This window comes from Gavialis gangeticus, unplaced genomic scaffold, assembly GCF_001723915.1.
Source record: "Gavialis gangeticus isolate Ggan-Ray unplaced genomic scaffold, GavGan_comp1, whole genome shotgun sequence".
NCBI classification, from domain to species: domain Eukaryota; kingdom Metazoa; phylum Chordata; order Crocodylia; family Gavialidae; genus Gavialis; species Gavialis gangeticus.
The window spans coordinates 20,038,766-20,052,786 of NW_017729026.1; the positions used below are offsets into that span (position 1 = coordinate 20,038,766).

At 41.4% G+C, this 14,021-nt stretch overlaps 1 protein-coding gene across 3 annotated transcripts in view; it reads right to left on the bottom strand.

The window, feature by feature from the left end:
* LOC109299575 (dermatan-sulfate epimerase) overlaps positions 1 to 14,021 on the bottom strand; it is a 435,657-nt gene that overhangs the window by 30,797 nt on the left and 390,839 nt on the right. For 2 of the 3 annotated variants that reach the window (XM_019520065.1, XM_019520063.1), the window contains one exon: positions 11,664 to 12,132. In XM_019520065.1, the coding sequence (XP_019375610.1) occupies positions 11,664 to 12,132 (469 nt within the window). Of the gene's footprint in view, positions 1 to 11,663; positions 12,133 to 12,444; positions 12,520 to 14,021 lie in introns of those variants that run through there. The other variant, XM_019520064.1, reaches the window with a different exon arrangement.

Below are 14,021 nucleotides of genomic sequence, written 5' to 3' on the forward strand. Positions count from 1 at the left end.
ATTATATCTCTGTAATCAAATCAAGTGAAAACTAAGAGCTGGCATTTTCTAAAGCATGCCTCGAGCCTAACAAGGGTGAATCTGAATTCCTAAATTTTAGGAAACAGGGAACACTGATGCTCTTATTGAAGCAGTATTGTTTTTTAAATGCTATTTTGGCACGAGGTAAAATAGCATCTGGTTTGGATTTAACACCCTGTGCCATCCAATTTAATTTACTGGGATTCTATTAGGGCAAAGAAGGACAGGGAGAAGTTTTGGACAGGAAATGAAGATAAAAGGGTTTAAGATAGGTAAGGCCAATGAAAATTATGGTTGAAGGCTGTGGCTAACACTTTTCCTTTTGTAAAAAGTCCGTTGAGATCTTTAACAACCATGGGGAGACCAAGAAAATATGGCCTTGTGTAGATGAAACGAGAGGCGTGAGTGCATGACATTTTAAAGTGGGCTAAATGTTTTTGTGCTGCTTTAATGGTGTTAGTGTTTGCATCCCTCGGCAGCGTATTGCGCATTAATTCCAGCTGCTGTAGGAAATTCGGTGATGTAATGCACCTGAAATGACTTGGGGCACAGCAAACTAAAACTCCTTTGAGGAGTTTTAGTTTGCTGCCTCTACAGCCATGGAGCAAAGAACTGGGCTCCGTGTAACTCCACAGTTCTGCAGGAATCCCTGTAGGGAGCCTGGCAGCAGCCTGCAAAAGCAGGCTCTTCCCAAGAAATGTGGTCAGCCTGATCTTTTTTTCCAGCCCCCGGAGCCTGCCTGCCTGCCTGAGCTGCGTGGAGGCCTGGTGCTTCCCTCCACAACTGCAGTGCCCCCCAGGACTGCCCAAGTCAGGTGCCTGTGGGTGGGTGCCACCCGGGAGGGGGGCCACCGCTGCTGCGGAGGGAAGCACTGGCTCCCTTGCAGCCTGGGCACCACTCTGCCTGCCAGTAGCTCCCCCTCCCCTCCCCACTGCTGGAGAGGCCAGTTAGTCAGCAGGGTGTGTGCACAACATAGGGGTTTAATCAGTCCTAAATTGAAGTGGTGTTTTTTAAAAACTGCTGCTTCAATTTAGGGCCCCCATTTTGTCTACACACATCATTTCTTGATTTAATGACTCTTTAACCTCATGGTTAGGACATTCCGTTGGGCTGTAACCTCTTTGCCAATGGATAGCAAATATATAATTATTTCATGCAAAGTGGAACAGTATCAACACGACAAAATGAGACCCAGCCTTCCTGCAGTACCCCAGGGCATTTGTACATATGCTCTAGGAGGCATGGGGTGCTTGTTAATTATCTGAGAGCCACCCTAATTAAAGCATCCAAACATCACATTGATCAGTGTCCTCATGCTGAAAAATGGCAGCAGGGGTGCTTTAACTAAAGCTCATTGAACGAGCTATAGTTAAAGCATCCCCACCACCATTTTTTAGCGCAGGGGTGCTGATACATGTGACACTGGAGCTTGCTGGAGCATGGTAATTACTACACTGCAGCAGACTCAATGAATTAATTACAGTGCACTGGAGCACCCTCAGTGCATATGTATAGGCACCCCCAGTGTCTGGTGGATAGAATGTTCTTCTGGGAGGTGGAACATATAAGTTCAAATCTGACAGACAAAGGAGGTAACTGAACAGGGGTCTATTACCTGCTGAGCAAGTGCCCTGTACACTGGAATTTTGAATAAAAGGACATAGCTATTTCTGGCTGTATTATGGTAATCTAGCTCTTAATCTTACTAGTTCCTGGCAACAAAATACTTTATATCCAGTCAAATGGCATATCTAGTTTGGTATAAAAAGAAATGAAATATTTCATTTTCTCCAGTGACAAATACAGAAAAGCTTTAACTTTTGTTTGGTCCAAACCAGTCAATATTTTCCTCCTGTTTTGGGCAGCAGGTGGGGGGGGTTATTGTTACACCAATTGATCAATCATCTACACACCCCTAGTGCTTGGCAGATTGCAGGGAATGGCTCTGAAAAAAAAACTTTCAAAAGTTGAATGTGGGCATTTCTATGGGAGTAAGGGAGAAAAAGTTGTGCTCACACAACTTTTCCTGGTTCTGCTGCAGTCACAAGCCATTCCCAGACGTCCTATTGGCAGATGTTGCTTCACAACAAAGGTAAGGAAGTTCTAACAGCTTTGTTCATTTCAGCCCAGTTTGAAACAAGAAAAGAGGCAAAAAAAGCCATGCTGACTACGTGTAATGGGCTAAAATAGCAAGCAAACAAACAAAACCCAGAAAAAAGAGTTTTCTAAGGTCTAAGAGCCTGTTATAAGAATATGAGAAAGTTTGGTCATAATGTTGTGTGGACCAACTCTACCCATTCCTATTTTGGTACTGTCAGCTTCTGCCAGTATTCTCTTGTTTTTCCCCATAGGTCTGTCCTCTTCAGACCATTGTCTCTATAATCTCTTTCATGCCATTGCCCTTATATGGCCGTGTCCAGATGAGCATGGACGTCTGTGCCATGTGCGCTGGGCAGTGATTCTGCTGTGCGGAACCATGGCCGGCAGCCGCTTCACAGTTCTGGGACGCCTGGCTCCACTTTTGAGTGGTGCACGCTGCCTGTACATGTGCTGTTCCACCTTTTTTTTCCTGTGGAAAAAAAGCGGAGCAGAGCATGCATGGGCAGCGTGCCCTTGAGTGCAGAGAGCATCTACAAGCGTGGTATGTGGCACCAAAGATGTGTTTGTGACATCACATACCGCACGGCCGTGCTCGTCTGGATATGGCCTATATATCCATGTAGTCAGAATTCAGAATTTTATTAGAAAAATGATTCTTTGGGATTGACTGTTCTATTTAGTCATGCACCTTCAGCTTTTGTAATGGCTGGGACAGTTTAGGAATAGTGCATCGTGCATCTTGCACAGAGCTAGAAGAGATGATTTGAGGTCCTTTCCAAACCTATGGGTCTGTTGAAAAGCTCATTTTGGTGTGCTATAACAAAGGGTGGTGCCAAGCAGAAACAGCAATTATTTTATATTATTTTACTATTTCAACAGACTTTCTAATACTGTGTAGCAAATGTTTAAACCAGACATTCCACAAAATGAGCTCACTGTACTTACGGCAGAGCCACAAAATCAAGGCTTAATTGTATTTAAAAAAAAAAGATATAAAGAAAGCATTGGCATTTATGTTAGCTACTGTTAACAATAGCTATTGAATAGTTAGACACGGTTCTCTGGGTGAATTTGATATCTTTTATTAGACCAACTAAATAGTTGGAGAACAATTTTTAAGCAAGCTTTCAGGTTCAAAAACCCTTCGTCAGGCTAAGGAGGTTTCAGCAGTTGGTGTGTGCTCTTCCTGGTTAGAATGAAAAGTGAAAAAGCCAGAGGCTCTGCTGGTGTGCATACAAGACAGGCAGTCAGTGAAAATGTAGACTGAGGAGTCAGTGGCATGAAATGCAAAGCCTGCCAGCACATCTCCACCACCCCCATGATCACTATACCCCACAACAGAGCCATCAGCATTCCTGGATCTTATAGCTTCACCTCCAGAAATGTAATATATCTCATCCAATGCACAAAATGCCCAGATGGAAAATATGCAGGTGAGACCAAACAACAACTGCACACCAGAATGAATGCACACTGGACATCTATCGAAGACAGGAATACCCAATTACCTGTGGGGGCACATTTCTCACAAGAAAACCACTCTCTCTCCAATCTCTCGGTCCTGATCCTCAAAGGAAACTTACAAAACACTTCCCAGAGACGAGCCTATGAACTGCACTTCATCAACCTCCTGGATACTAAAAATCATGGACTAAATATAGACTTTGGATTTATGACACATTATAACCTGCCTGACATCTGACTCCCCAGCTACTTCTCCACTATTCATCCCCCTTCTCTCCCCCACACCCAGCCTGTCTCTCACCCACTGACTCCTCCATCTATATTTTCAATGACTGCCTGTCTTGTATGCACACCAGCACAGCCTCTGGCTTTTTTACTTTTCATTCCATCCAGGAAGAGCACACACCGACTGCTGAAACTTCCTTAGCCTGACGAAGGGTTTTTGAGCCCGAAAGCTTGCTTAAAAATTGTTCTCCAACTATTTAGTTGGTCTAATAAAAGATATCAGATTCACCCAAAGAACCTTAGACCAACACGGCTACAACCTACACCCCTGTAACACTGAATAGTTATACACTCAAATTTAATTTTCAAATGATATATATTTTTGTTACAGTTTTCACATTCTGTCTCTTTATTTTTCTTTATTTTTATGAAGGCATGGATAGGTCAAATTAACTCTGTATCCTTCATGCCTCTCTTACAGAAGTGTCCATGACAGTCTTATAAATCCCTATTGATCATTATTTGAAGGTAGATGATGGCAGATTCTCATTACTCCAACAGATGTTTCAGCTTTCAGAGACCAACATAAAACTTTAAAGGTATGGTGCACTGAACAGTAGAAAGACACTGCTAAATGTGATAATGTGAGCTCCATATGTTTTAACAAGCAAAAAATAACAGAAGGCTTCTAGTTAGTGAGGAAAAATCAAGACTGTTATGCCAAAGTCCCCTGTAAATCACTGCTTCATTCACTTCTATTTTTGAGGAAAGTATATTTTTTTGGAAACTATATTTTTTTTATATAACAAGCCCATGAAGGAGGATTTATTTCATATTCTCCTTGTTATATGCTGGCAAAATGTTTGTATTAAAAATGGTCCATGGACTGTGCAAATAATATTAAATTCTAGTACACTGACTGACAAAATCTCTCAATGTAACAAGGATGCAAAATTTGCCATTTTGCAGAGCATCGGTGTTTCCATCTGTAAGGCAAGCTTTTTTTGTCCAAAATATAAAATCTGACTAAAATCTTTCTACATGTTGGGGGACTCTAATTACATCACTCAATTCTGGAAGAGGTTGAGAAGGCATATGGAAAGAATCACTATTATACATCCCATCAGCCAAAAATGCATTCTAGCAAGGGAGTATTCTAGGGGCCAGTGACAGATAAAATGCCATGGAGCTTTAACCTTCATAAATATCCTCTGTTTTTTGTAAGAAGCTGCTCAGATAACATACTACGGTGCTAATATAATTTGCTACAAACTTTCCCTGAAATCCCAAACAATTTAACATATCAAATCCCAGGAAAATGAAACGAATTCATTGATGCTGTCTAAAAAGGGTCCCTTTGTCTCCCTTTAAGGTCCAGTGCAAAAATTTTCAAATAAGACTGATATTCTGAAGTGCTTTTTCCATCTTTCTGGAGTCCAAAAGTATGGTCTGCTTACATATCATTACTTTAATGATTGACTATGCTTACCCATAGCCTGTTGTCTTTTGTTTAATCTAATAATAAATCATTGACAAAGATATCAGCTGTGTGTAGACAAAATGAGAGGCATGTGGGCATGATACTTTAAAGTGGGCTAAATGCTTTTGCACCACTTTAATGGTGTTGGTGTTTGCATGCCTCAGTGGTGTATTGCGCATTATTTCCAGGCACTGTAGGAAATTCGGTGGTGTAATGCACCTTAAATGACTTGGGGCACTGCAAACTAAAACTCTTTTGAGGAGTTCAAGGAGTTTTAGTTTGTTGCCCCTACAGCTGCGGAGCGAAGCACTGGGCTCCGTGCAGCTCTGTGGCTCTGCAGGAAGCCCTGCAGGCAGCCTGGCAGCAGCCCAGGAAAACAGGCTCCACCCAAGAGAAACGGCGAGCCTGATCTTTTTTCCCCCCCCGGAGCCTGCCTACTTGCCTGAGCTGTGCGGCGGCCTGGTGCTCCCCTCCATGACCGTGGTGTCCCTGGGACCGCCTGAGCCGGGTGCCTATGGGCAGGTGCTGCCTGGGGGTGGGAGGTGACACTGCTGCAGAAGGAAGCACTGGCTCCCCCGTTCCCTATAGCCCAAGGACTGCTCTGCCCACTGGCAGCTTGCCCTCCCCTCCCTGCTGGAGAGGTAGGTAAGTCAGTGGGGTGTGTGCACAACACGGAGGTCTAATCATTCCTAAATGGAAGCAGTATTTTTTAAAACCCACCACTTCAATTTAGGGCTGACATTTCATCTACACATGCCCATCTGTTATCAGTAATATGCTATCAAATTTTTCTGTTGTAACAAACAGCTCAATTTTCTGTTAGACCACATGAACAGGAATTGAATTAAGGTTTCACATAATAGTATTAGACTTCCATCTTTTCATAATTACAGTAAAGATGAAAGTAGACTCAGGAAATGAAAAGATTCCCATTAGCATAAAAATTAAATTTAAAAATGAAGAATGACTTTTTAATTTCTATATATCCTGCACTGCCCTAGAGCAGTAAGGATCAATCTTTTTGGCAGGTGTGCCACAAATTAACCTCATACCAAGCTGATCCCCTTCCCCTGCCCAATTTGCTGCTCTGCTTTCTGCTTCCTGCCCCATCTGCTGTTTCTGCCCTGTTTGTCACTATGCTGACTGTCCTGTCACTGGTCTGTCCCATGCTACACACAGAGGCTGTCTCTGTTACTTGTGGCACAGATGCAACAGGTTGGCCACTCCTGCCTTAAAACAGAGGTTGGCAAGATATGGCCAGAGCCAAATCTGGTCTCTGGACCTTTGGATCAAGCTAGCAGAGCCATGGCTTTGACAGCATTTGATTGTGAGGGGCTCTGGGGAGTTCTCCCTGTACCATACCACTGCCAGGCACCCAAGACTCCAGTGGAGATGGTGGTCTGCCCATATTGCACTGTAGTCAGGTGGCATGGGCACTGGCAGTAGGGGTTGTGCCCACACCATGCTGCAGGCATGCAGCAGGCAGAAGCAGTAGAGGGGACCAGGCCCACCTTCCTCTGACCCTAGCTGGGCCATTTCAGCCTCTCTGTTAGAAAGCTTTGCTAACACCTGCCCTAGAACAATGATTTGTGACACGCTGAACCACATTTATTTTATTTAGTTTTGCAAACATCACCAATATGCCTTTCATTTTGGTTTTATTACAGATCTCAAAACTTATTTAAGATCATTTAAAATATTTCTTAAATGAAGTGATTTGCACTTGGGGTTTTTAAAATTATGGCCGTTACTTTTAGATTCAGTGTAATTTTAGCAGAGATCACAGAGAAAATCCAGGTAGGACTGCCAAAGGGATCAAGTTCTAACAGCAAAACTTTAAAGAACAGCAACAGACCAGATTTGAAACATTCCTTCTAATCAGATAAACACCTCTGGGGTAAAATGGGCTTCCATATGAAACTATGTACCAGCATCAAAACTATTAAATTAGTGGGGCTGCAGTCATATAGCAATATAGAAGGAATTCCTTTTTCCAAAATTCCAGGCAAATTAGGCATAAGAAACTGCACTCCATGGGTGCGTCCAGATGCACATGGACATTTGGTTCACTGGGGACAAGCAGCAGTGGTGTACCTTCACTGGGGACAAGGAGCAGAGGTGTACCCGGGGAATGCCTGTGCCACAACGGCTTTGGTGCGTGGCAAGTTGCCCCTTGTGAGGTAGGGGAGGCAGGCTAGCACTGGGCTGGCCCCAGCAGCCTTACCTGGGGTCCCAGGGGCTTCCTAAGGCTGCAGCCGTGGTAATTCAGCTGTGTAGAGTCTGCCTGGCAGCACAGCAAGACAACAGGCAGCCTAGCTCCACTTTTCAGCAGCACGTGCTGGCTGAGCATGTGTTGCTCCAGGTTCTTTCCCCATAGTTTTTTTTGACCCCTGGATATCCATGGGTCAAGAAAACATTCAGAAAGAAACCCCGGCACAGCATATGCTTGGGCAGCACACCATTGCAATGCAGAGAATACCAGACTGTGCAGTATGTGGTGCTGCAAATGTATTTGCAGCACCACATACCACACGGCTGAGCTCGTCTGGATGTGCCCTATAGCAAAAGTCTTCTAAAGCTCCATTACTGTGATATTTCATGCACTACTGCATACAGATTCATACACCAAACTCATCACAGTACTGTCCCTGTGCCTTCCATAAGTTTACTAACCAATGCAACTAACATCTGTCACACATTTGTTCTTTTCAGGGTAAGAATAGTATGCATTGAAGTGTTTCATTTAGAAATTTTTGAGAAACGCCCCCCATACATTAAATACAAATACGCACACATATACCCACTCTAACCTGCTTATTGGACTACGGAAGTCAAATAAATATTCTTTCTATTTAGAGAAGGAGGTGTTGAGGTTTGTGATGGTTGCTGTTACTTCCTGAGGGAATTAATTTCACAGTCTGCAGTTGCTGTCTAAGCTCTGTTTTTTACCCATATTGTATAAAGTAGCTTGGTGCCAGAGAAGTAAAGTTGGTAACCACCATTTTTATCTTTAGGTGATCTTTTATCAGATATTCCAAGATATTTTAGGATTGAAAGTCCCCAAGTGCCTGAAAGATTAGGACTGAGACCTTGATGAAAAACTTTGGACCATAAATTCCACCATAATGCCATGGATTGGCACTACAGAGCCTTTGCAAAGCAGGAAAAAGTGAAAGGTGGGACATCTCAAAAAGCCCAAGAGCTAAATTCTCTCAACCTAGATACTAATACTGAGGAAAAAAACCCCACTCTGTACAGGGGATTTTGATAGAAGTCAAAGGACAGAAACTTCTTCCAAGCTTACAGAGCAGTCCTGGATGATTCTTATTGATTGTCAGAAGTATGAATGCAATTGTCACACCACTATCTCTTGCTCAAAATTCCCTGTATGGGCACCTGGGCCAGGGACAGAAGTTACACATAAAGCACTATTAAGTGATCAGAAACTGGCTTAAACCTGTAACAGAACATAAGTTCAGTGCACATAAACCAGTTTCAAAATGGCCAAAACCAGTTTGAGATAAACCTGGTTGAATGTAGTATAAGACTTAGCCAATTGAGGTCAAACTGGTTTATGGAACTTGTGTCCTAGACCCCTTCCTGGTTCAAGTTAAATCAGAGTCCTCCAACATCCCAGCATTTCCGGAGTCAAAAGTGCATGTCTATTCACTAGCAAATTGGTTCAATCTTCACAGGTTAGACTAACCAGCAAAGATTGAATCAATTCAGGCTCCAGCTTTTTGAATGTCTGTTCATAGCCCTGGATAAAGCTACTATTCTGTGGCATTCCCAGTTTAGTTTTTTGCATCCTCTGCCCACTCCCTTCTACCATCTGTTCTAATTCTAGCTCCTGAATCACCATGATTATTCAACAACTCAGTTCAAGGTGTGGTGACACTCACAGCACTGATGTCTTTCAAATCCTGAGACACCTTTGTGGAATGTTTACCTCACACTTAAAACAATTTTGTGACAACCAAAAATACCAGCAGAGGGTACTGGGAATTTCCTTGAGTATGAAAAGACATACAGAGAATACTTCCCTAGTGACAAGGCTTGATAAGTCTTCTTATGAGTTCTTTTTAATTATTATGGCTATTTATAAAGAGAACCTGACAGGAAATAGCATATTAAAAAGATTTAGGAAAGGACAAGCTGAAAGCAGATTTTGCAAAAGATCAATCACTGCTTTTACTTTTTAGAAACTATTTATGAAGAATACATACAAGTTCCTTTTTTAAAATCTGCATTCAATTCCTCTTTTCCTCTAACTTTCATCTCTCCTGTGCTTTTTTTTTATATTAAAACCCTAATTCTTTAAGCTGCTTCTTGTATGTTCAGGGACATTAAGGTGGAGTTTTGATGTTAATCTTGAATAATCTTGTCATTTGCTCTTATGCTGTATTTTCCAATTATATTTCATTACAGGGAACAAATAAGGAGGAAAGCACTGACCTCAAAATAAGCCACTGTCTAAAGCACAGAGAGACAAATCACTCAATAACATACTTGAACTGGGTTTGTAACATTTTCCCCTTAAAAGTTAAACTACAGGTCTGACGTGACATTTACTACTAAATATATGAAAATCAACAATGGTTGCACACTAAATATAGGGTTCGTATTAGAAATGTAAGATGCCAAACAAGGTTGGCTTATAAAGAAAAAAGGTGATCCAGGGCTTATACAGTAAAAGTAAATAGAATGAATGTATCTTCCCATACTTCAGGGATAGAAACAAGAAGTACTACAATAAACACCACCATCAAGCACTATATTGTACTTCACTTAATTATTGGAACCTCTATACCTTAGGTGCCCTGTCTCATCAGGCTGATATAATTTGATTGGGTTTATGCATCCAGAATTACTACACAGTCAGTGGACCACCTAAAAGCAATCCAGAAATAGCAAAAGTGCCTAGAGGAAATGCTAAACGCAGGGGTATGTCTGAATTCCTGTTCTTTTTAAGAACTCAGATGCCTGACTCAGGGTCTCCATTAGTTTCTTCCATTCACTTGTGATTCAGAACACTTCAACAACTCCTACACCGAACTGGCTGGTGGTAGTGGCCATCTTCTGTACAATAGTCCAGTGATTTTGAGCACTCACCTAACTTTTGGGAGACCTGAGTGCTAGGCCCTTCTCAGCCTGAGGGCATTCCAATACAAATCTCCCACTTTCCAGAGAGTGCCCTAACCAGCAAGCTTTAGAATGGTTTGGGCAATGGTACCGTCCAATCCTCTGGTTGAAGTTGGGTTACTGAGCAGCTGATATTTAAAAAAAATCAAGGAGAGTAAGCAAGAAAAAGACTACCTGTTAATCCAAATTTTTAAATCTTCAAGAGAGGGTTCAGAACAGTAACTGGTGGCACACTGAACTTCAACAGGTATAAGATATTTCATACTGTATTTAATCAAGAAAACACATTCTGTATTGTCATTGTGAGGGACAGTGGGTGCACTTACATGTAACCGAAAATATTGTACAGTACAGGTACATGTCTACACAAGCACACCCATACTGTGCATAAATATGGCAACATACGCTGACTTGAGTGTAAATTTGATACTTGCATCATGCAGGTATCAATTTTATGCCCAATTAGTTACTGTACAGTAACACAGGGGGCCTCTGCTGACTTCAGTTTGGAACTAAAGTTAGTCCCAAGGGCTGGCAGCCATCTGGCCGGAAGCTGGAGCTCCCTCTGGTGGCCAAAGGGGCACATGGCAGGCTGCTTTAGTCCTAAATTGAGTCCTAGGTCACCTGCATGTGTAGATGCCAGCCTATTCTCACTGTAAATTACTGCACAGTAAATTTAAGCTGGCGTAAATGCACGTGTAGAAACCCCCAATAAGTATCAATCTTATGTAATTTGAAATTAAACATTTGAGATACACTGGTGTCTTACAAATGAAGACTATCTCCATTTGCTTTTTTTTTTAGCGAAATCCATCTAAGCAGGTCAGTCATTCTATCTATTTACAAGAGAGATACAAGGTAACACCTTAGATTAGACCTCTATTAGTATTTTCTAGTCCCCAAACTTTGCCACCTTCCCTATGTTGCATTTAATCTTACCCTCAAGTAGTTTCTCTCAGCATTAGAGTAATTTATAACTGCTAATGTCCAATTCAGATGAAAGGTCATTTGTATATCTTTTTTATATAAGAGGGACTTACTAATTCTCAAAATCAATTGCTAGTAAGATGAATGTCATGGCAACTGAAACGCAATCTGGGATATATCTACCAAATATAAAAGCCTATAACTGCATAGTAATGCACTCAAGAACGTCATTCATGCATTCACACATTCATTCATTCCACTACAAGAGAATTTACGCAGTAAGAACAAAAAGACAAAAATCTACCAACTAGGCTGAGCCGCCATCCTTTCCATGTAGTCCTTGGCCATGTTTATGGCTTCGAGGTTCTCAGGGTAGAGCACACAGAACATTGCCAGGGCACCTAGGTTGTTTCCATATATTTCATTCCACCGAGCGCTGAATTCCTTGGGGTCCCAGGGAGGAAGGTACTCCAGTGGATTGGATAGCATGGTCTGCACTGCCTCAGTCAACCGATCTGTGATGTGCTGATGTGTAGTGACCGCCTTGAGCCGCAAATCTCCCACCTCTCCTTTAGAAAAGTAAAGCATGGGGTAGCTGTCGTAGTTGGCATTGATGAAAGGAATCACAGTTCTTGGGTTCTCATCAGTACTATAGGCCAATGCGAAATAAACCACGTTTATGAAAAACACACTCGGGGCCCCCCGTGTGTGAGTCCTCATTGTGGCATCAGATCTCCAAGTCGCAATGGAAGCCAAACCATCTTTGAAATATCCTAGAGTAGACAAATATAAAAATAAAATGTTAGACAATTTTTGGGACAATATTAATCCCTCAGGCGTGTTTTAGAAAAAATATGATTCAGTCCAGAACTGTAAGTAAACTGGTGTGCTTTAAGTAATTTTATTTGGGTACGTCAGACAAAATCCCTTCTGAGCAACTGCCTTTAAAATTAAGGAAATCTGTGCTTTGGAAAGAATGCCCCTTTTCCACAAAAATATCTTTACTCAGATGATGGAGTGATAAGGATGGTATTAATATACAACGACTTACAACAAAATACATAAGCCTTAAACTCTTGACTCACCAAGATTTAGAATAATTGCCTTTGCCTAATGTAAAACATCACTAAGCATTCTAGCAAATGGAGGAGAAGGAAGGGGAGGGAGACAGAAAGATTGTGTTAACAGCAGCCAAGACTGTGTGCTGGATTGGCTGATGTTAACAGCTGTGGAGTAAAGGATTTGGAATGCCGGAGGTTTGTGCTGGGGTCATTTTATACTGTGTACAAGGCCTCTGGTTCTGACACGTCTTCATTTAAAAAAAGAAAAAAGAAAAAGAATGCAACAGAATCAGGAAAAGCAGTTGAAATAACTGGCCCTTAGGGTGTGTGTCAGCCTTTTTTATTATTATTATTGTAAAGGTTCCTTCATTATACATGTGGAGATTTACAGCCAGTTACTAAAAAAGGCTGAAAGTGAAATAAAAATTACATATTTTCCTACATACGTGGCTGTGTTAAAACGTGTTTCAATGGCAAATCTATACAGAGGTTAAATGTAAATGTTTAAATATAGTTACTTTTAAAAATTACTAACAACGTAGCCCCAAGTCTCAGATAAAACATGTCTAAAATCCCCCTGAGGAAAGTCAGGGAATTCTTGGAATTCTTAAGAGGGGAAAGGTTACAGAAAGCAGACCCAGGAGAGACAGTTTAATGTAAATAATGAACAGTAGTTTTAAATTATTAGAAAGAGAAATAGACTGAAGGAAAGCAGCAGCCAAAAGAAAACAAATATATATATAATTTCAAGGAAAACCTGTTTCAGAGGATTCAGAAAGAAAAATCTTAAGCTAAAATACAGAGTAATCGCTTACGCTTCCTGCACTCCCTACACATGGAAGAACAACTTAATTTATGCTGCTAAATCCATATTTAGATATCTGGATCCCAATATAACAAAGTAGTTAAGGACATTCAAAGTCAACTGAACTACTCACATGCTTAGATAAGTATCTTGTTGTATCCTCACAGAGTTAAGTATCTTCTTGGACTGCAGCCCTAAGCTAGTGGGAGCTGCTGGATATGCAGCACTTTTGAAATGCAGCCAGTAATTCAGGCATCTAAATATGAATTTAGGAGCCTAACTTCAGACATTTTCAAAAAACCTGTGCCCAATTTGTATGTCTTCCTTTCGTGTGCCTACTCATTCTGATAACACTGTTTTCAGCATGGTAACTTTTTGAACACTAAGTAAGGGGAGGAGAACCTAGAATAGAGTGTTTTTGATTACAGCACAGCACAGGTAAGTTTGTCTTTGTTGGCTGCAAAACAGCTGTGATAAGACACGCTGTGTCAGTTGAAATATTTTTTTCTGAATCCACTTTTATTATATCTCTTCTCTTTCTCTCTCTCACACACACACTTGCACAAACACACATCTAGCCAATTACACGTAGGATTAATTATGTCAACCACCCATATAGAATGAAATCATGCAACAGAAAATTCTGAAAGGAAAAGGTTAAGAACCAACCAAACCAGTATATCATGTTTGAAACATGATGTGGGTTTTCCAACATTTGTGAAGAATTGTGTTTTCATAATGAAAACCACAGTTCTTCAGAAGTCTTTTTAATCCTTTAAAATCGGGGGGTGGGGGG